General features: G+C 39.6%; 1 protein-coding gene across 3 annotated transcripts in view; it reads right to left on the minus strand.

Annotated features, from left to right (window-relative positions):
- The window catches only part of LOC149302937 (solute carrier family 12 member 2), a 52553-nt gene that overhangs the window by 13595 nt on the left and 17809 nt on the right, over positions 1-21149 (minus strand). For all 3 annotated transcript variants that reach the window (XM_089481933.1, XM_089481935.1, XM_089481934.1), the window contains exons 2-18: positions 15337-15456; positions 13011-13086; positions 11455-11550; positions 9796-9935; positions 8526-8636; positions 6959-7067; positions 6397-6524; positions 6175-6259; positions 5820-5971; positions 5262-5369; positions 3728-3851; positions 3534-3635; positions 3086-3241; positions 1388-1487; positions 970-1081; positions 731-871; positions 478-584 (exon numbers count right to left, since the gene is read on the minus strand). In XM_089481933.1, the coding sequence (XP_089338059.1) occupies positions 478-584; positions 731-871; positions 970-1081; positions 1388-1487; positions 3086-3241; positions 3534-3635; positions 3728-3851; positions 5262-5369; positions 5820-5971; positions 6175-6259; positions 6397-6524; positions 6959-7067; positions 8526-8636; positions 9796-9935; positions 11455-11550; positions 13011-13077 (1838 nt within the window). In that variant the 5' untranslated portion in view covers positions 13078-13086; positions 15337-15456. The remainder of the gene's footprint in view (positions 1-477; positions 585-730; positions 872-969; positions 1082-1387; positions 1488-3085; positions 3242-3533; positions 3636-3727; positions 3852-5261; positions 5370-5819; positions 5972-6174; positions 6260-6396; positions 6525-6958; positions 7068-8525; positions 8637-9795; positions 9936-11454; positions 11551-13010; positions 13087-15336; positions 15457-21149) is intronic.

A 21149-nucleotide genomic window follows, 5' to 3' on the forward strand; every position in this document is an offset into this window, starting at 1 on the left:
GTTTTTACATCAAACACATCAGACTATATGGGAGTATATATTAGCCGTCGCAGAAGACTATAAAATTTTATTTTGATCCTTTACCAATTAAACGTCCCACACAGCACCACTTTGAAAGAATCCATATTAAAGTAATGCTGAAGCTTCTTTTTCACATCTGGCGGTAAGCCTGCACACGAGATGAGTTTGGGCAAAACACATCTATTGCAATATATAGCTTGCAAATGGCGCTGGAGTGTCCCTTTAACATTCCCTTCACGGGGTTGCTGACCATGTCATACTTCCATTCAAGAACTAGGCTGATTATTGGCGACGTGACAATTTACTATATCATCTCCAGATTTGGCACAAAAGCCAAGAATTTTTTGAGAAATTCCACACTAGATCTCAGATTCATGCCCAATCATCACTGGACGCTGGTACACACATGCAAACATTTCAGCTACTTTTCTTACGGCCTATGAAACCTCGACTTACTGAAATAGGTTAACGTAAGTATCCACTTCCTTCATATCACCCTGAAGCCAGTTGTTTTTAAAGCCAACCACCAGCGTATTTGGTCTCATCCGTCCTAAACCAGCAGCCTGGGTCATAAGAAACACACAAGAATTAAATTAAAAAGTTACATAGGTAACATCTCTTTCACCCTTTAAGTGGTGGTCCATTTGTTCTAGTTTTGCCATGGTTATAAATGGGCGATAATGGCGCTTGCACATCACATAGACTTCACCTGCATAAGATACTGTGCCCCGTCACGTAAATCTTCGGCAAGCACAGGTGCATAGAAGGCTTTCGTTTTGTGCTTAATAAGCCACCGTTGGTATTTGGCCTGATCTGTGAGCATTTCTTTCATAGCCTGTCTTCGAGGTCCCTTTCAAAAAATAAATACAATGCAATATTTTTATCAGGCACACAATTAATAGACTCGATCAAATGTTGCATTTCCGTTGCCAGACACTACTTCCTTACCATATGTACGTGCCCACAGATCATCAGGCCAACGTTCTTCGTGAAGGCATGTACGAGGTTAAGGAGAGCGGGCCGAGAATTTGGTGCACCTATTAAGACAAGGCATTGCGGCCTACAACGGGAACAAAACACACATAGTAAGTGTCAAACATGCAAAACAGGTCAATATTTCCTAAGGTTTTCTTAAACGATACCCTCAAGGTCAAACTACTCCACACAGTCGGCCCCAGCGTGAAGGCGACGAGACAAGATACCCCGACCAGTACAATGTGTGTGAATCAACAGGACAGGCGCATTGGGGAACAAATGTCTCTACATGCTTATTACTGGGTCAAAAGATCTCTATCAATTCAGAATATAGGTAAAAGCACACCAGCCCCTACACCACACAAACACATATAGCCTCCATTTTAATTACCTGAAATTTTTAACGTGATCTTCCACTCCAGCGAGGCGGATAGTGTGTTGCAACGCATTCAGATATGTCAAGGCTTGCGTTGAGGATCCCCAGTTCACATCTGAAAGGTTTTTGGTTGCATTGTTATTATAGTGAAATAGGAAGGTTTTATTGGTATTTTTTTTTAACGATATTGTGCAGAAACAGTTCGGTGCCAGTAAACGTGGAATTATTTCGAGTGGAAATGGTCTGACATTCAACAGATGAAATGTTTATTAGGTAAGCCGAGGACGCAAACGATGATTGATTATTTTTTTACATAACCGTACAGAGGTATGCTCTGTAAAATGACACGGACCTTTATTTGTAAACCCAATTGTAAGCATTATTATTTTTTCTCTTTGTGATCCTCATCGGCATCCATAGAATACCCCACCACACAACGGCTAACAGTTTTATAATCCAATCCAATTAAATGTTTCTTTTCTTATGGTGGTTTAGAAAGCTAGAGGTTATATTTTTCAAAACCTCATTAACTTTAGAGTACCCTCCAGCACACGTCGTGTTAAACCCGCTGCTGCTTGGGCCCGTTCACAAATACCGGTCTACAATATGATGAACGCCCTTCTCCTCCCCCACAGCTGTGCATTCACTTAGCTGTTTATCAATACAATGCAATGTACCCTGCTAGGCAAGAACACAGACAATAGCCCATGAAAAATGTGTTTGCCTTTATAGAACTATTTAAACAACTTCGCTGCTTTCTTTGTAAGCAACAGCGATCGGGGACCAAAATCTGAAAAGAGATTATATATATATATATAGAATGCTTTTTTTTTTATATTATAATTTATATATATATATATATATATATATATATATATATATATATATATATATATATATATATATATATATATATATAAAAGGAAAAAGCATCACAGCAAGGAATGATCTGGAGCGAATGGAGCATTCTGTAAACTGCTGAGCGGCTTGACATTCTACAGTCAGTGACAAAACTTGACCACAAATCTATTCCTCTAACATATTTTGTCTGTTTTATGTTACAGGTTAGATTGACAGTAGCCAGGACTTCTCCACACACATTATACATAAAGATTGTTCAATAGCTACACTTGCAATATGTAAACAAAACATGCATATTGCACATACATAAAAAATGTACACACACACACACACGCTTATACTCACTCTAAATTGTTTCTATGTAGCTTTCAATTAGAGGTGGTCAAATCGAACTGAACTTTTTCTTTATCTCGGAAACAAGGCTTTATAGAATAGCTTAAGCGCTCTTGTATTCCGCCACAGCTTTGCAAATCTCCAGAGAGCAGATACAATTAAATGAGTCACAAAGCAGGCGAACTAACAGCAATATTGATCTGCTCTCTAAGCTCCTAGAAAACTATAGATATGCTATCCATCATGGTTATCTGTAATTTATTTCCCACTGATAAAACGTATAAATGACTAAGCAGAGCAAACAGCAACCTGTATTTATAATCTAATATATATATATATATATATATATATATATATATATATATATATATTACACATACACACACACATACTTAATACACTAATATATCTAACAAAAGTGGAAAATGGGTTTAAAACTGATATCTTTATTGGGCCAAGAAAGAAAATGGTGCAGTGTCACGTATGCTTTTGGGACCTCCTTTTCCAACAAACACTCACCTGGCTTCTTGTAGGTGACATATATATATAATCCAATGACTATAACATAAGTCAAAAGGGCTGCCGACCAGTTAATGACAAACATGACTCCGCAGCAGAGAAGAGCTCCCACGAGTGACACCCACATGTTGTAGTACCTGAACGCCGGGCGCCATCCTGTCAACGTAAAGCACATCGTGAGCCTAACTGCAAAGCTACGGACTACGGCAATGAATCCCGACGCCAAAAGGTTATAGGCTGTGTGATCGGATTCAGCTTCTTGACGTATATTTGTAAACCGGATCCAATTCAATGAGAATTAGTATTAAAAAGTATGCCAGGGCATCATCGTTTCATTGTAAAACATTTCTGTGGATATTGGGGCAGTTCTTGAACAAATTGTATTTTAATTTTTGGACTACACTTTTCATGACCATAAGAGTACAAAATATTCAATTTAACAGCTTACCCGGAGATTTGGCCAAAGACGCGTGAAAAACGGAGAAGTTTATTAAGGCATATGACGCCAGGAAAAAGTTGGAGATGATGGGTGCAATTGTGTTGAGTTCAGCTAGCAATGGAAGACAAAACAGGTAAGCATTGAGAATAAAATGTAAAAAATAAAACATACAAAAAGGAACGTAGTAGGGTATAAAGACTAACCAATTAAAATGAATCCCAGGGCAATTATGAAGGTGAGGAGATAACCACGGAGGGGTTCGTTGTTTTTCCCGTATCCTTTAGCAAACATCATAAGACCAGGATAAATGTTGTCTTTACACAGGGCCTGGAAAAGAATCAATACATTTGTTTGACTCCATTATTTCCAGCTGATGGCGGACCGTTTAGGGAAAGGTTAAAGTAAAAGCCATAAATGAATGCATGAAAGAACCTGAACCAATATTCGGGGAAATAAAAAAAGGTGGGCCTCCTAAGCGTGTCCCGGCATGACATTTTAGTTACGGGTTTTCAGATATTTATTTTTGAGACATACAGGTGTGTACTTGTCAAAATATCAGACGGAAGACTCAACAAATAACTGCTTATCACTATACAGATTTTTTTTGGTGTGAAAAATATGGAGATTCTGATGTTTTTTTTGAGCCATTCTCACTCTTTTGGCTCAATCGACGAGAGCCGCCTCTGGAATTGGGTAACATCCCTGGAGAAGGATCAAGCCAAGAGACAAAAGCTGTCAAGACAGCAGCTTAGAAGAACAGATGTAACTCGAGAGAAATTGATCCACAGCAGACCATATGCAATCCAGGAAGGAAACGAAGCGAGCTTCACAAGGCAGAAATTGAGCAGACGCCACAACGGCTGACAGGGCAGAGCTATCGGTTGACTTCAGAGCGTACTTTAACTGCAGGGGTGGCGTAAAGTCTATTATGCTGCTGCTTAGGACCCGATACGGGGGGGGGGGGGGGGGAGTGAGACATGCTATGGTGATATAGATTACAAAACTAAACTTGAAAAACAAGGTGTTATTTTGCAGGTGGCAACTTTTCAGCTATACAATAATGCACTAGCCAGTTGGCTATAAAATGTATGGATGAACCTTAAATTTCTTCCCATTACTTCTATGTTGGCCTTAAGCTGCCAATGCGCTAAAAACTACAAGCCTTGGCACATGCAGCAATCATGTATGGGACAGAAGGCAATCTGAGTTAGCAAGCAGGTTTGCCCAGCACCCAGACAGTCACACAGTACAATTCTACTTTATGGCGAGTTCAACTTTTTATAGATATATACGCGCCATACTTTCTTACAGTGGTCACACACATTTTAAACCAAGATTTGTGGACTCAAATACTGTGCTTCTTATTTTATGCATAATTCTTGTTTTATTATTGATTTTGTGGTGCCCACCCTTTTCCCTTAGGGCAGTCCTGATGTTTACCTAGATTTTTACTACATGCAGTTGTGTTTTTGTGGAGCATTTACGCTACTTAATATAAACACTTTATCGTTTCATGGGTGGAAACAGAGATTTGCCAAAAGCAACGTAGGATATTATTTATTTTGTTAATTATACAATGGGGTACAATGTCTAAAAATGTGATTCTAACCCAATATTTGGAAAGCAGAGTTGTCAACCAATAGGATGGTCCTTCTGACATAAAGTCATAAAGATATAAAATATATAGATTATAAACAAAGTGGTATCTGCTGTCAGGTTGGATGTGTATATACATACCTGGAAAATCTTTGGCGCACTGACCAAAGATGCAAGCGCAGATGAAAGAGTAGCAGAGAAGATCCCAGCAGTGATGAGGGGAGCGAACCCAGACACCATACTCATTACCTGTGAAAGATGGAATAAAAAAAGGTAAACAATGGGTGTAACGTGCCGCAAACCATACTCTGCCCAAGCATCCTCCGCAAACACATTTTAACTGTAATATTTTACTGCCAACGTGTCGCCTTTACCAGCACAGGGAAAGGAGCCAGAAATTGCATAAACATCTCAAGCCAGACAAGGGATTTACAGGGAAAAAAATAACTGGTATTTTTGCACTCTAGCCTCACAAGAATCACAAAACATAAGCAATTGGATCGCTGCCTCATTTACCCCTGCGGAGAAATCCACTAGGTGATTACCTGTGCGCGGAATAAACATGATGAACAAAAGAGGAACCTCTCCAACATGTTACCATACCTTTAATAATAAGAGACATCCAACTGTATAGTAACAGAAGTGTACATGTCTCTAAACCACTTTTTTTCTGAATAAAGAAAAAGCAAAACCTTTTACCTGGAAGTTGTTCATCAGGCCATATTTACAACTGCCAGAATTGCACTCGGAAAAGTCATAATTGAGTTTACAAGCTGCCTCCGTGCAGTTTGAAAACATCGTGGAGAGGGTGTCATTAACGTTCCCGGTGGCATCACGGACAACACACGAACCTAGACGAGATAACATAAGCAGGTGATTGACAAAAAAAAAAAAAAAAAGACTCCACATTAACAATATATAACCATCAGTATTGGTGAACGCAAGGGGAAGAATGAACAACACACAGCGATACAAAACAAAGCATCATGCAAGTTCATTCTTTACACAACCCCCAAAATACCACAGGACGACAGATAACGTAATATTTTCTTACCTACAGATACAGCAACGCCCATGTAGACCACAGTTGTGATAAGGATGGCTAACAAGGTTCCTTTAGGTATGGCTTGTTGAGGATCCTGAATTAAAACAACCAAACATATACTTATTGATAAAAAAAAAAAAAAAATAGTTTCAGAATCAACTGCTAGCACCAGTAAAGTTCATAAAAACATAAAAAAAAAAAAAGGCAAAAACAACAACAGAACACACTCACCGCTAGATCACCTGAGATATTAGCTCCTGCCAGGATGCCGGTTGCGGCAGGGAAAAAAATTGCAAAGACGGTGAAAAAGGTTTCCTCCTTCCGGAAGTTTGGCCCGAAGTTCTCACTGAAAATTTCAGCTGCCATAGTAAGAGAGAGAGAGAGAGTTATTACTGTGGTGGCGGGGCTGGATAAATGTATCCATTAGTACATAACCATTTGGCTTCACTTACATGACTTTGGTGGGACCACCAATAAGCAAAAAAATAAAATGAATGTAATTGAAATTGCGGTTTAGATCTACCGGATAACCGAGTCCTGGATGAAAATGCATTGTAAAGAATATTTTATATTGACACTTTAACATCGTTTAAGAATAATAAGAACCAGGGATTTTGATTTAGCTTTATGCCTATTCCATGCATGTTATAAACAAGACCAAGGGCTGATTAAGTCTTGAGTTTTACATCAGGAGAAATGGGCAGACTAGATGGACTGAATGGTTCTCATCCGCCGTGAAATTCTATGTTACTCCTGCATAATCCCGTGGTGGTGTTTACACTCGCCCATTTACCTTTATAACCAAAGAAGCCTTTAGATTTCTTGTCCTCCATGGGAATGACCGATCCGATGAAAAAGTCTACGATGGCCAGAAGCAAAATTATCAGCAGCACGATCTGTGCCTATGAGGAAGGAGGGCACATGAGTACACGGATTAATATGGATTATCACACACTGGCCAACTGAGCCAACAAATACACACACACTGGCCAATATTCCTTTCACCACAGCAATAAAAAGAGGAACAATCTAATACATACACAGTAACAGAACGTGAGCAACATTATAACTCATTTTACTATTAGATCTGACAATCAACTTATAATTGTGATAATAAACCAGTCTAGGATCTGCAAGTATATAAATGGCATCTTATGTTAATGTAAGAATTTCAAGATTTTGTGTGTCTGCAACTAAAAGCGATGTATATATTATATATATATGGGTATAATTAAGCCATTATGAGGGAAGAGATTGTAAAACCTACTGCATGTCGCAAAAATGTGAATATTCCGTAAAATGATTAGACATAAAAGAAAGATAATGGGAAATGACCCATTATGATAGTACTGGAGCATCTGTTTTTTTGATCAAAGGGTCTTAGCTGGGGATCTCTGTTGGTCTGCAATACTAGGCACATTTGCAGAAGGTTTTCAAGTTAAGAGCAGATTGCTCTAAAGTACTAATCTCACCATCTAAACTCCATAGCCCGGTGTATTTGCATTAAACTCAACCGAGTTGGTCCAGGAGATGGTTTAATATTACGGAAAATGAATATTATGGTCTAATATTAAAGAAGCCAATGAAGTCCTTGCTTTAAAAGTTGAATTGCAATCTCGCAGGCAACAAACATTTTAATTTTTATGAAAATGTCTCTATAACATAACGGTTTTGATCAAAACATACACACTTATTATTGTTTACTGGTTTCCAGGTTTGAATATTTATTTTTTTGGTACAGGAACGCAACACGAGATTGATTTAAATGGGAACAAATTAAAACCACTAATGAGCTCAAGCATTTTGGCAACAAAACAGAATTCTAGTTAAGTGCTCTCACATGGCAGATATTGACGACATTGCGCTCGAGCGTCCCCGTAACCTCTTTTGCATCATTTAATTACATTGCAGAGCACTAATCAATGTCACGGGGGAGGCTGCCCTATTTACAGAAGTCTTGATCGTTGCTCAAACATTGCAGTTAAACTAAAGAAAATATTAAACCTATATCAATATTAAAAAATAAATAAAATAAAAAAAAGCAAAAAAAAAAAAAAAAAAAAAAGGACCACCTTGATTGAGTTGTGGATATGAACATGGCTCAATTGAGATGGAGAACAGATATATTTGGCTTAAATATATGATGCGACACACATGATATGACAATCACTACACAGGAAAAAGGAAGAATCCCAACTATTGAATGTTCTTTGACAGACATTTGATAAAAAAAAAAGAAAATTGCAAAGTAAACCTTCATTTAGTTTTGGAATACAGTTGATATTTTTTCATTTATAAAAACGTATACATTTTAAAAAGTTCCTTCACCGTCACTGATCAAATCCAAATGAGTAACTTACTTTTGCTTCCCATTCCATCCCAGCGACTGAGATGCCCAATAATAGTACTATCGTGATCGCCCCTATAATTCGGGTATCATTTATTTCATCCACCATAATGGCACCATGTTCCTATCAAACGGATAAACAGGGAGTAAATAAACATAGCATTCTGCCGTTTCAAGACTCCAATAAAAAGGAGTAGCAATCTATTAATGATCAAAATAATGTGTGGTTTATCCTTAAAGAACCCATGAACTCCTCCTGAAAGATTATCTTGGTTGGTCGTGTGTAATACATTGTTAAATAAGTAGCATTGCTTGAAATGATTGAACTATGCATTATGCATGGCCTGCTCAGCCAATCTTGAAGGAGGAACATACCAGGGTTGGCAAATAATAATGCAAAAAAAATGTCATTTTCAGCCACCATACCATTACTGACAAAAGTGCAGATATGGATTATCCTACTACTATGTATTAGAGTTATGGCCTTCATCAGGTGTCCATGGAAAGAGACGAAGGGCAACAGGAAAGTTCTTCTACAGGCACACTTCTCATAATATAATAATAAACACTGCATTGCAGGTTTTGGGATAGCTCCTCACTTTACCATGACGTGGTAGCGATGCATATCTAGTTCATGTACTTGATTACCCAAAGATGATACAGGTACAATACATGTGAAGTCAAGCTATGATATATTCAACTTATGATGGGTCCGTATGTAAGTTGAGGAGTACATGTATACCAAAAAAAGCTATTTATGAGACAAGGGAATGCAACTCATTTCATCAAGGGTACTCAACTTTCCAATCCTTGGGGCCCGGTGTACAAGACATAAAAGAAGGTATCCATGAAATTGTTAATGATTAAGTCTCTGGTACTCCCTATTATGTGTTACTCACTATTAAAAATATTTTTAAAGAAGAAAATCCAGTTATTTTCCAGTAATACATTTCCTACCATATTAGAACCGCTTGTGGCATCTCACCTTGTTATATAAATAGAGAAAATCCTATGTCAATCATGCCGCAGTGGATAATTGCATGCTGATACATACTGATATACATATATAACTGATGCAGAAAGCAAGAAGTAAAGTGGTTAGACGAGACTCCAAAATGACCATAAACTAATCAACTCTACCATAGCTACGCTGAAATGTTTTATTTTACAACAACGATTCTCTCTCTCTCTCTCCTAAAGTTTGTTATAATATACAGTCACTTCAAAGTGTTATGTACGTAAAATACTGCAAAGTTCAGTCAACTAGAGATTATTGTATTTACCTCGAGTAATTCAACCACAGTCTCGGAAAAGCCCACCACATACATAGCAACAGCTACAGCATTGGCGAAGGCAAAGATCAGCCCGATCGCACCTCCGAATTCAGGTCCCAAGCTCCGTGAGATTAAGTAGTAAGCACCTCCTGCACACAGAATGTTAAACAATTAAAGCTGAAATATGAATGTGACATACAACCTTTCATAGTTACAACGCTACAAGAACAGCTGGGCGCCAGTGGCCTTCTGACCAGATCTCAACTATCGGCCATGTTTCCCTTGGTGGAGCAGCACCTACCTTTATAGGGACAGCCTATGCGAGTTCCAACTTAAATATATGTAAATCTTTCAGGTATGGTCACCATGATGTGAATTCTAGACATCTACTGGAAACACCAATTACATAACATATGTTTATACTACAGCATCACTTCAAAGCCATCCGGTGAAGTGGGTCCCTCTGTGCTCCATTATTCATGTCTTAGGCCCCCCTGGAAATCTCTTGTGAGCCAGTGCTGGAGCTGGCCGGCAATAAGTACGCTGCCCATTCAAAATAAAAATAAAACAAAAAAAGCTACTTGCCTGGCAGGTTTGCAACATACGAGGGGAATACATAAAAATGTATTGAGAGGTTTGCCTAAGTTACTCCCTACATAGGAACGCATGGTAAAGCAGGATATGTTGGCACTTTATAAATAGCCAAGTATCGAAATAATAAGTAAATGCATAACGGAAGCAAACAAGAAGGGTGAAGATGTGACATTTTGGCTCCAGCCCGATACCGAAGACCAGAAATTGCTGATATGTTCTTTTCTTGGAAACTAAGTGCTTTTTGAAAGACAGGAAGTTTTAAATGGCACTGAAGAGAGTTATTCTTAAGATCCAAATATATAATGTATGAGTTGGTCTAAAGCAATACCGTTCTAAAGTGGCCCTGATTCATTTAAAGGCAAAAATGACAAGCAAAAAAAAAAAAACCACACAAAAACGATGGGGGAGGCGACAATCTGGAAATTTCAGGTTTGCATAGTTCGTATTAAACAAAAAATGAAAAGTCATGGAAACCGCGTTTAAAGTGTAAACGTAGATCATAAAAATCTCCTATAGATGGCCATGTCACGTAAGAGCTGCGCGGTAATCTTGCATCACAATGTGACACCATATAGCAATGTTTTACATGTAATAATTAAGAATCAATTTGCATATGACATCACATAGCAATTTAATTAATATGGAACAGAGGAAATTAATATTATTCTTCTTCATCGACAACTTGTAATTCTGCTATTACAATGCAAAAATGACTTTCAATGACCTATATTTACAATGTATATCAGGGTTTCATCCCTTTAAAGTTCTGGGAACATATGCATAAACGGGAAGGATATGGGTGACACAATGCACACAAACATTGTTTTATGGGTCTGAATATCTTCGATTAAAATAAACTATGTAATCTCTACTATACCAAAAGAGTTCGAGAAAACTAGATTAAACAGTTTCATACACGTGCAGACCATTATTTTTCTGTCCGGTAGATGCAAACTTGAAATAAAATGGCAAGACATGCTAAATGTCAATGTCTACTTCAGCAAAAAACGTGGTTGTCCGTGGTAGAATACATTGTTTCACTAAGATACTCCAATAGCACCCAGACTGACTTACCCCCTCTCACAAAACCATTGGTAGCAATAGCCGATGTAGACAGTCCTGTGATGGTGGTCACAACAGTGGCCATTAGGATTACGACTAGAGTTAAACCTGTCAGGAGAAAAAAAACAACATACTGATAGTGTCAAATTAGGCCCATCAAAACCAATAAAGAAACACAAACAAAAGTAAACTTAACTAAACGACATGTTGTATCACTCAAAGTAGCAGAATGAACCTCTGTTTCAGCTGAATAACTAAGGCCAAGACTGCTAACATAAGAATGCTTCATGAAGTATGTGCCCATGACGCACTTAAGCAATCTTGGGAGGCTCAGGATCCCCCTGGTATGAACCTACAACACCCAGGGGTCCACTTACATGTGTTGGGAGACATTGCTTTTAGTATTGCTGGGAAAAAACATTAAGTGTGCTTTACAGCTCTTCTATACAGAATTATTTTGAGTTCTAAGGTTTGGCGACAGCGAAAATAATTGGTACTTGAAGCCAAAAGAGCTGGAAACGCCTTGACTGGTAGTCACAAAAACAAATCTAAACCTGGCACCCTTGGAGTATGAAATTCAGAAACAGGTCTTCTTCACTTCATAAAGTCTCACTGCCTGGAAAATCACCGACAGAGACTCCGTCTTATAAAGAGGCATTTTTTATGAAGTTCCTGCAGGACATCGTTACCGTGTCTACCATAGTTTCTAAATTATCAACATTTTGAATTGGCTAGGAGTTTAATGAAACCAACATTTGCTGGAGTTCAGAAATGCTATTCCATGAGAGCTGAGGTAGCCTCAAACACCACCACTCAAAAGTTTGGGGTCACTCAGAACAGAAACGCAAATTCCATCCAACATGAAATGGTTATTGTAGTTGCAAATGGCTAATTTTTAATGGAATATCGTCATAGGTGTAAAGAGGCCCTTTATCAGCAACCATCGCTCCTGTGTTCCAATGGTGGGTTGTGTTTGCTAATCTAGGTTTACGTTTAAAAGGTTAATTGATCACTAAGAAAAACCATTTTGCAATTATAGCACAGCTAGAAATTTGCTCATTTCCCATGAGAACATCTAAGTGACCCCAAACTTTTGAGCGGTACTGTATTTCTAGCCTGACAGTCCGCACCACTTGGAAGAGAGATTTCAAGTGCACTCCATGGAACATTACAAAACGCGAATTCATCTCTCAGGAAGACATCAAAGCCGCCTTTACAGCACTTTGGTGAATATTACTTTTTCCATTCCTTTGGCCTGCCTGGAATTTCACAAGCAGGTTATACAGAAGACTAGATATGCACTCAGAAGCTGACTTACTGTTAACCATGTGAATACCAAAAATCCACTATTTGATACAGATTAGTTTTTTTGCTTGTTTTTTTGTTTGTTTTTAGGACATGCTGCAGATCGTTGGGCACCAATAATATAAGTTTAGGGACCATGGCTACCTGGCCTATGCTTGAAACAAGGCAACGGTTCTTGGGAGCAGGTTTCTAAAACGTTCAGAAATGTGTTCTACCTTCATCATAAGTTCTGGAGATAAAAGAAAAAATGGCCAGACACCTACCAATGCCAGCCTGGCCAACAATCCATGATAACCGGATAAAGAGCATCACACCCCATATATTTAGCATGCATCTCACCTAGGCAGAGAAAAAGAGCAAAAAAGTACAAACAAAATATTAGTACAAACAGATGAAAGACCAGTGGGCGTAATGGACACTTACTACAGAGATTGCACTGAAAATGGTTGTACAGAAGTATGGATTTAACATTTTTGATGTGTGGTAAATAAGAGATTTTTGGTCTAGTGTCCCATAAAGCATCACAGTACAGTGGCCCATAAAGCAGACACGGCCCTTTAAAACCAATGGGAGCCCTTTCCACACATGTGCACTGGGGTCCCACTAAAGGGGCCACACGGCTACCATGCACGCATATGACGCTTACGTTTGTGACAAAGACAAGGTTCGTTTATCAGGCGATCTTTAATTAACCCCCGTCATTACCGCTCACACATCGCTACTTAGCAAAGAAGAAAGAATTTGTGTCATAGTAACGGGAAAACATCAAAGTATCACAGATTTATGTATTTAAATGAGTAGTGAGAGCAACAGATCCAGCGTGTGAGAATGGCAAGCATCCGAGAAGGAAAAAAAAAAACACAAAAACCTTTCAACATTGTTGCAAATAATATAAAACACATTTTGCAATGAGCTTCCACCGCAGACGCTTGATTTATAATTGGTGAACGTACACAAATTAAAATGTATACTTTACTTGCATTAAAAAAAAGGCTGAAGCAAACCGTGAAAGACTGTCTTCCAGAGATGGTCAAAGGAGGATACTTTAAATATAAAAGGGCTTTTCTACCTTCTAAATGACTAGAGATGGATGATCATCAACGAGTCTCTGACCTATGTCCTTCTCGTTGCTCGGAGGGTGCATCAGTTTCACCAACACACCGGATGAGGTTACCAGACCAGGCATCTGCCTCCAGTCTGCCTCATAAGGCCGGCCAGGACACCAATTACCCTTCTAACCCCTGGGCCAGCCTGCTACTGGAAATGCACTTTAAACCAACCACATCCTAAACCATTATCTGATCACGACCGGCTACACACCACAAGATTTTCTCACAATGGCTCACTAATAATCTGTATAATCACACTATATAATCCTGGGCCTCCTCCCCTAATCCATGATCCCGTCCAATTTGCTTAAAATTCCTCTAATCTTTAATGAAAAAAGATATTCTAGGACATATCCTAGCCGGTTATTAATGCCCTTACATGAAGTTATTGAAGGACAATACTTACAAACCGTTTTAAAAAGGAATAATCCGGGTTAAAGGGGTGATTTCCTCTTGTGAAAAAGCGTGAAATGGACTCTAGTGCCAATGCGGCTTTTAAGTATGTTTGCACAATAATAAAGTCAGCTTACTACAAGAACGATTCTTTCTACGTAGATATGGAAAACTAAACTTCTTGCCAATTTCCCTTAATGGAAAAAGTCAATGAGTCTCCTGTGGGGAAATGCGTGGCCGGACTACAACAGCATCTAACACGAATATAACAACATTATTAAAACTGTCTTTCAAATAACTTAAAACTGGAAAAGCAATACGTTACATGCTTTGAAACAATCATTCATCATTAAAGGGCTGTTCCGCCTGCTCTGCCGAACAGTTTCACAGCTAAATACAGCAGCATCCCTAGTACTGCGGCATAACCAAACCCTTCACAAGAAATGATTCTCATTCATTATTTTTGCCGGAAACACTTAAACGTCACATGACAAAAAATGTAAACAAGAATATAGACAGAAGAATTTCCTTTAAGTGGTTTTTTGTTTTTTTTTGGTTACATTCTCTTTTTATACCTTGGATCTGGCTCATATGGGAGAGCTTACAATTTGAATAAAGCTCCAAACCAGATCTTGGTGATATTCTGCATCATGCAATTATTATAACTGAAAGGCGCCTTCACAAATCCATGTTGACGGTAAGTGACGTCAACAAGAGAGGATAACATTACTGAAATCATTAAAGGGACTCTCCGGACGTCATATGCACATTTTTGCGTGGTCGGTTTTGCAAATGCCTGGGGGCTTCTGCAGAATCCCCCTACATGCATTTGCCCCTTTTGCCACCTCCAGCCGAAAGCCCTGCACCAGATGCATTCGGCCAAAAGTACCTCCAGTCACATCCAGCACTGGCTCTGCCGAACACTCGAAGGGGTCTACTTAGACCCCGGAGTGCCAGGGAAACTAGTGCCTTTAACTCTTTAAGGTGAGCTGAAATTCTTTTTCATAAATGCAATGATAGCGTTTTAAAGGAATCAAAACACTTCCGAAGAAAGCCATTCTAAAAAATGTAAACTAAACATGCTTACCAGTACACCTTTAATCCAGCCAAACTTCACTACGCCTTTACTCTCTGCAACATGATTGGTGACCGTGTCACCGGTTGGAGTGCCTTCTTCTCCATTTGCGAAGCCATCTTCAAAGGGTTCCTAAAATATAGGTAGAGAAAATCAGACTTACTAAATGGGACGGTAAAAGCTATATTATATATATATATATATATATATATATATATATATATATATATATATATATATATATATATATATATATATATCACACACAGGACAGACTGGTCTACGTGAAACTGCCTTAATAGAAACCGTTAAAGTCTAGATCAAAAGGGTAGATGTTAAGGATATTGGTAAGTGAATATGCATCAAACTTCCAAATTCCTTATACACCACTTTATAAAGCTTTATGATTGAGTCACATCAAGGAATAACAAAGGCTTGGAACTGTTTAATGATTGCTTGAATCAAGTGCTTATGGAGTAAATCAAGGTTATTATTACTTCTATTGTATTTAAACAGAAAAGCAGGCAGTAAAATGTAGACGTGCAACCTCAGGAGTCCTGTCCCCTTACCACTTCATTTCCGAACTTGCCCAATGTTTTGAAAAACGATGCAAAAACTCCAGAGGTTTAGAAGCCCAAGAATAAAGTCTGAGCAGCTTCATATCAACAAAAACCTGCATATTTATATTCACAGAAGGTATTTACGCAAAAGATTAGACAATTACCACTATGAGAGGACTTAAGTGGTGTATTATCTTGTAAAAATGGTTTATTATTTGTTGAGGCTAATTGTTTTTACACTTTGCAGCAGAATAACGGTGCAAACGCGTTCCTTACTGCCCCGTGGCAGAGAGTAGAAGCAGTGGCGTGTTCTGGCCGAGGCCGACTAGTCTTAGGTTGGCAGCTCCTGAAGGCACCTGGCCCGTGTCTTCTTCTACATGGGCTGCAGCTTTATGGGCCAGATGGGGATATCTGGTCAACCTTGTAAATGGCCCGTTAACATGACAGACAGGCCTCTGGTTCATCTTATGTCATTTATAAGGAAATGTATATGAATGGGACTGAAAAGATCCCATGAACTGGGCAGTTTAAAAAAAGTACTACTGGCTCTTAAATTTTGGGCCCATTCAATACTAATTTGATATAGATGCTACCCTTTTTGCTTGATCATCACGGTCTATTTATAAATTGCCATAGATATAAACGCATATTAATGGAATCCAATATGATTATGTGCGCTGCCGAGAATATTCACAATTACCACCACCACCACAATAATAAAGCGGCAGGGAACAGATCGGACACTATAGCTTTAACTCTAGTGACGTTACAACACATTTCAGCGATGACATGCAGAAGATGTCTCTGTATCGCTTTCCCATGGGAAAGGCTTCAGTCGGTGTCAGCTTTGTGATGAAAGGTCCAATAAACCTTCCATTGTGACAGTACTACTGTCCATATTCAGTTGTATAAATATATTTTTTTATTATTATTATTGTTTTTAAGAATGGGTATTAATAGGATGTGTAGAACATTTCATAGGAAAAAAAAAAAAAAAAAAGTGGAACCCCCCAAGAATATAAACATCCGGTTCACTCGGCTCCAAGAAGTTATGAACGCAGATAAAACACATAAATAGATGACGTGTGTATGTAATATATCAGATTCAAGATGAAATAAATTAACCATTTGATGCAGTTTTCTCTCTCACGAGGCTGCTTTAAGGATTAGGTTTTATATTGAAAGAAATCAAAACTCAGCCGCCATTTATAACTTGCTATCCTGTCCTTTAATGCTTTTAAGTACTAAAAATACCTTTTACTGGTATTTTACATAAACTATTAAAAACATCAACTGTTCCTTCAACACGTAAAACAAAGACTTGATCACAGACGAGAGACTTGGTGATATATTTTTTGCCTTCACGCTTGTTAAAGCGATGGAGCTCACTGGTGGTGAGTATATCACGTATGCATACTGGTTTGACCAACTGCACCACGCGGGGGGGGGGCAGTGTAAATTATTATTATTATTATCCTTTATTTATATAGCGCCAACAGTTTACGCAGCGCTTAATACAATACATAAATTCAAGGGGTATGACAAGACAAGAATTGACAGACTAAGACAAACCGATACATTTGGTGGAGAGAGCCCTGCTCGCAAGCTTACAATCTAGAGGGAAATGGGGTGACAAACATAAGGCATAGAGAAAGGGTGAGAGGTATTGTGGGGGTTGTATCGATGACAAGGAAGTTCTAGCAGCGCGGCTTCTCTGAAGAAGTGGGTTTTTAGATGTTTCTTGAAAGTTGGGAGGGAGGGAGAATGCTGAAGGTTCCTTGGGAGTAGATTCCAGAGATATGGGGCAGCTCGAGTGAAATCTTGTAGACGGGAAAAGGAAGAGGTGATGAGTGAGGAGGAGAGCCTTAGCCCATGGGAGGAACGTAGGGATCGAGTAGGAGAGTATTTGCTAATGAGGTCAGAAATGTACGGAGGAGCAGTATTATGGATGGCCTTATATGTCAGTACCAGGATCTTAAATTTAATTCTAAAGGTAATTGGGAGCCAGTGGAGGGTTTCACAGAGGGGGGAAGCAGAAGAGGAGCGACGTGCAAGGAAGATGAGCCTAGCAGCGGCATTTAGGATAGACTGTAGAGGAGAGAGTCGAGACAGTGGAGTGCCAACCAGAAGAATGTTGCAGTAGTCAAGACGGGAAATGATAAGGGAATGAACCAGGGTTTTTGTGGATTCTTGGGTGAGGAATGGGCGGATACGAGAGACGTTTTTTAGGTGCAAGCGGCAGGATCTGGCGAGGGACTGAATGTGAGGGATGAAGGAGAGGTTTGAGTCAAGGATGACCCCAAGGCATCGGGCCTGGTTAGTAGGAGAGATAGTCGTGTTGTTAATGGTGATAGAGAATTCGGGTAGTGGAGTGGAGATGGAGGGAGGGAAGATAATGAGTTCAGTTTTAGAAAGATTAAGTTTCAGGTAAATTCATCGTGCGAGGGGATTCCGTTGAGGCTATATGTATTAAAGTGCAAATGCTGACCAGAGGGTCACCGTCCATCCAATCAGAGATCAAAAAGACCAGTCAACTAAATATGGTTAAGGCGCATGTAAACTAAACAACAAAACAATCCCCCCCCCCCTTTCAGTGCAAAGAGCTCTGAACCAACATGATCGCCACCTCCCCGGCAGAGCGGGGTTTGTTTGTTTTGTGTGTCTGGAGACTGTTGATTGAACAGTAGAGAAAAGCAGCTGTTTTCCAACAGGAAGGAATAACTATTCAATCTGTATCTTAAATCTCAATATAAACTAAAGTATAATTATCACAGCCAGTCAAAAAATTATTCTCAACGACCAATTCAAGCATTTCTCGCCGCGTTTGGGAAAACACAGAAAAACAAAATAAATATATAATAAAGGCATAATCAAAGCATCAACATAACATCACTTACAAGAAAGCACTCTAATTCTACCCGTCACTCAGACAACTAAAAAAAAAATATTCCAGTATAAAGCCCCTTTAAGAAATCACTGAAGTGCGCGGCTGTATCTTCTGCACATGCGCGTCCACGCAAAGGCTTTGCTCCCAATGCTTCCGTCGTCGTGGCGGGGCACGTCGTCTGGGCCATTGGCATTCTAGCTTGCCGAACATGCAGATGTGCCATCCGGCCGAAAGGGGGAACATCAAGAAAGACATTTTCACACCTGGGAACGTCCCAGGGCAGGATACCCAGAGCTCCCAACACGATAAAACGTTTAGGAATGGGAGATTAATGGGGAGGGAGATTAATGGGGAGGGAGACACAGAGAAGCAATGCTTCACCCGGAGACTCCAAGTTACACCTGTAGAGTGTGCAGGTATGTACAATATCTATTAAAAAAACCTTTACGAGAATAGCGAGCAAACCCTATCTTCATGATTGCGGTACTTATATTAACAGACACCAAGACGCTTATATACTGGGTGGGAAGTATAACAAACATGTATTATAGATTACATAGTATACCTACTACCCAATACAGGATAATGTGCTGGATTAGGGAAATAAAACGCCCTTAGCAGCCTTACAGTGGGTGTCACCGTTATAAATAATTTGCCCCCTTTGCAAGTGCATTGGGGATATTCTGTGAAGTCCCCCCCCCCTCCCGATACGGATTTGATTCTTTCCTCATCGCCACCCAGCTTCTGTCCATGCAGGAAAACAGCACTCATCTCCAGTGCCGGCTCGGCAAACATTGCGGCCAGGGGTCCGTAATACTCCTGTGCGCATGCCTGGAAAACTCTCCTATTCACTACAATGAACAGATCCTCTTTAATGCCCAACATGGGTTGTTCAGAGATAAGCAAACGTTACGGTAACACCGAGCGGTATACTCCACTGGCTTTATTACTACTGAGCTACTAGTCTCATCCATATATTCATTCACAGAATACATAGCAAAACACAAAAAGGGAAATTTTCAGCTTTCCAATACATGAAGATACTTTCTCCACCCCGTGACCTCATATACCTCTACATTAATGTCAGCCTTTTAAGCATGCATTGTATTAATGGAGGGTGCGACCCTGATGCACAAAAGCTATATTTAAAATTCAAAACATATAGGCAGGTGAGAAGGATCTCACATAATGTATTTGGGAATTAAAAATGCATTTTACAAAAAAATGACTGGATCTTTTTGGCAGATATTATATATGTTTCTGGACAGGACTGCATAGTAAACGTTTCCCGTGACCCAGTGCAGCACACATGCGTCACGGAGACTTCTGCTCCTTATCTCCACCTCCCAGGTGCCGCTAACCCTAGGCTCACTCTCGACACACACACACACTCACAATAACACCACATACCAATTCTCCTTATCCATTGAATTATGCACTATGCGGGGCTTGTTCAGCTCTTCCTGCTGGGAAACAAAGTCTACCCTTCCTAATGAGCAGTGAAGGGCGAGCGTTACAACCGCACCTCTCCTGTCGATTCTCTATTTACTTAACAGACCTCTGAATGTTGCCGTGTAAGTCCACTCGCCAATTATTCTGGACAGACCAAAATACCACCTGGGAAAAATATAAAACGCTGAAGAAAAAAAAAAAAATTAAACATTTCGGAAGCCACAATCTTCTTATCTAATGCGCCAGTGGCCTCAAAATGTATTTATGCCCTTGTCAAAAATAAATGCTGGGGAAGTTTCTGTTTTTCCCCGATGACTGACTTTTTTTATTTTTTTTTATGATCACAGCTGTTAGAAAGCCTGATATTTTTTTCTCGCCAAGTAGGACATTTCACACGGGTATAATGTGGGCAGGTGTTACAGACTATATATGATCTGATCATGGACTTGTCTCAGCTTGAGCTCTGTAGAGGCAGGATTTGCTTGCGAGGGAGATAGCTTGCTTGAACTTGCCGCACAGTAATTACAGTGATAAAGTCTACACACTGTCGCTAAAACATTTAGTATACAATAATCGTTCCTCGTTATGTGTCAAATTGTCACTACAGCAGGGCTCGAGAAACCACTTCCGGGCGCCCAGGGTTTCGCAGGGCTGCCACCATGAATCCGGCACCCTATGTTTTTCCCCGGGGGCACGGTGAAGAGGGTGCCTGAGGCTTCCAGCGCGGGGCCAAGTAATGCACGGCACTAGCCTTACGGCGGCCCGCGGGAAAGCATAGGGTGCCGGATTCACGATGACAGAAGATATGCAGCAACGTGGCTGGCCTCCACAAGGTGACAGAGGGAGTAGTACATTTGAATGTGTGTGTACTATAGTGTCAGAGTAGGTGTGCATGTGTGTGTATGTATAGTATGAGTGTGTGTGGC

This window comes from Sceloporus occidentalis, unplaced genomic scaffold, assembly GCF_023333645.1.
Source record: "Sceloporus occidentalis isolate IW3139 unplaced genomic scaffold, rSceOcc1.0.p SCAF_16, whole genome shotgun sequence".
Classification (NCBI taxonomy): Eukaryota; Metazoa; Chordata; class Lepidosauria; order Squamata; family Phrynosomatidae; genus Sceloporus; species Sceloporus occidentalis.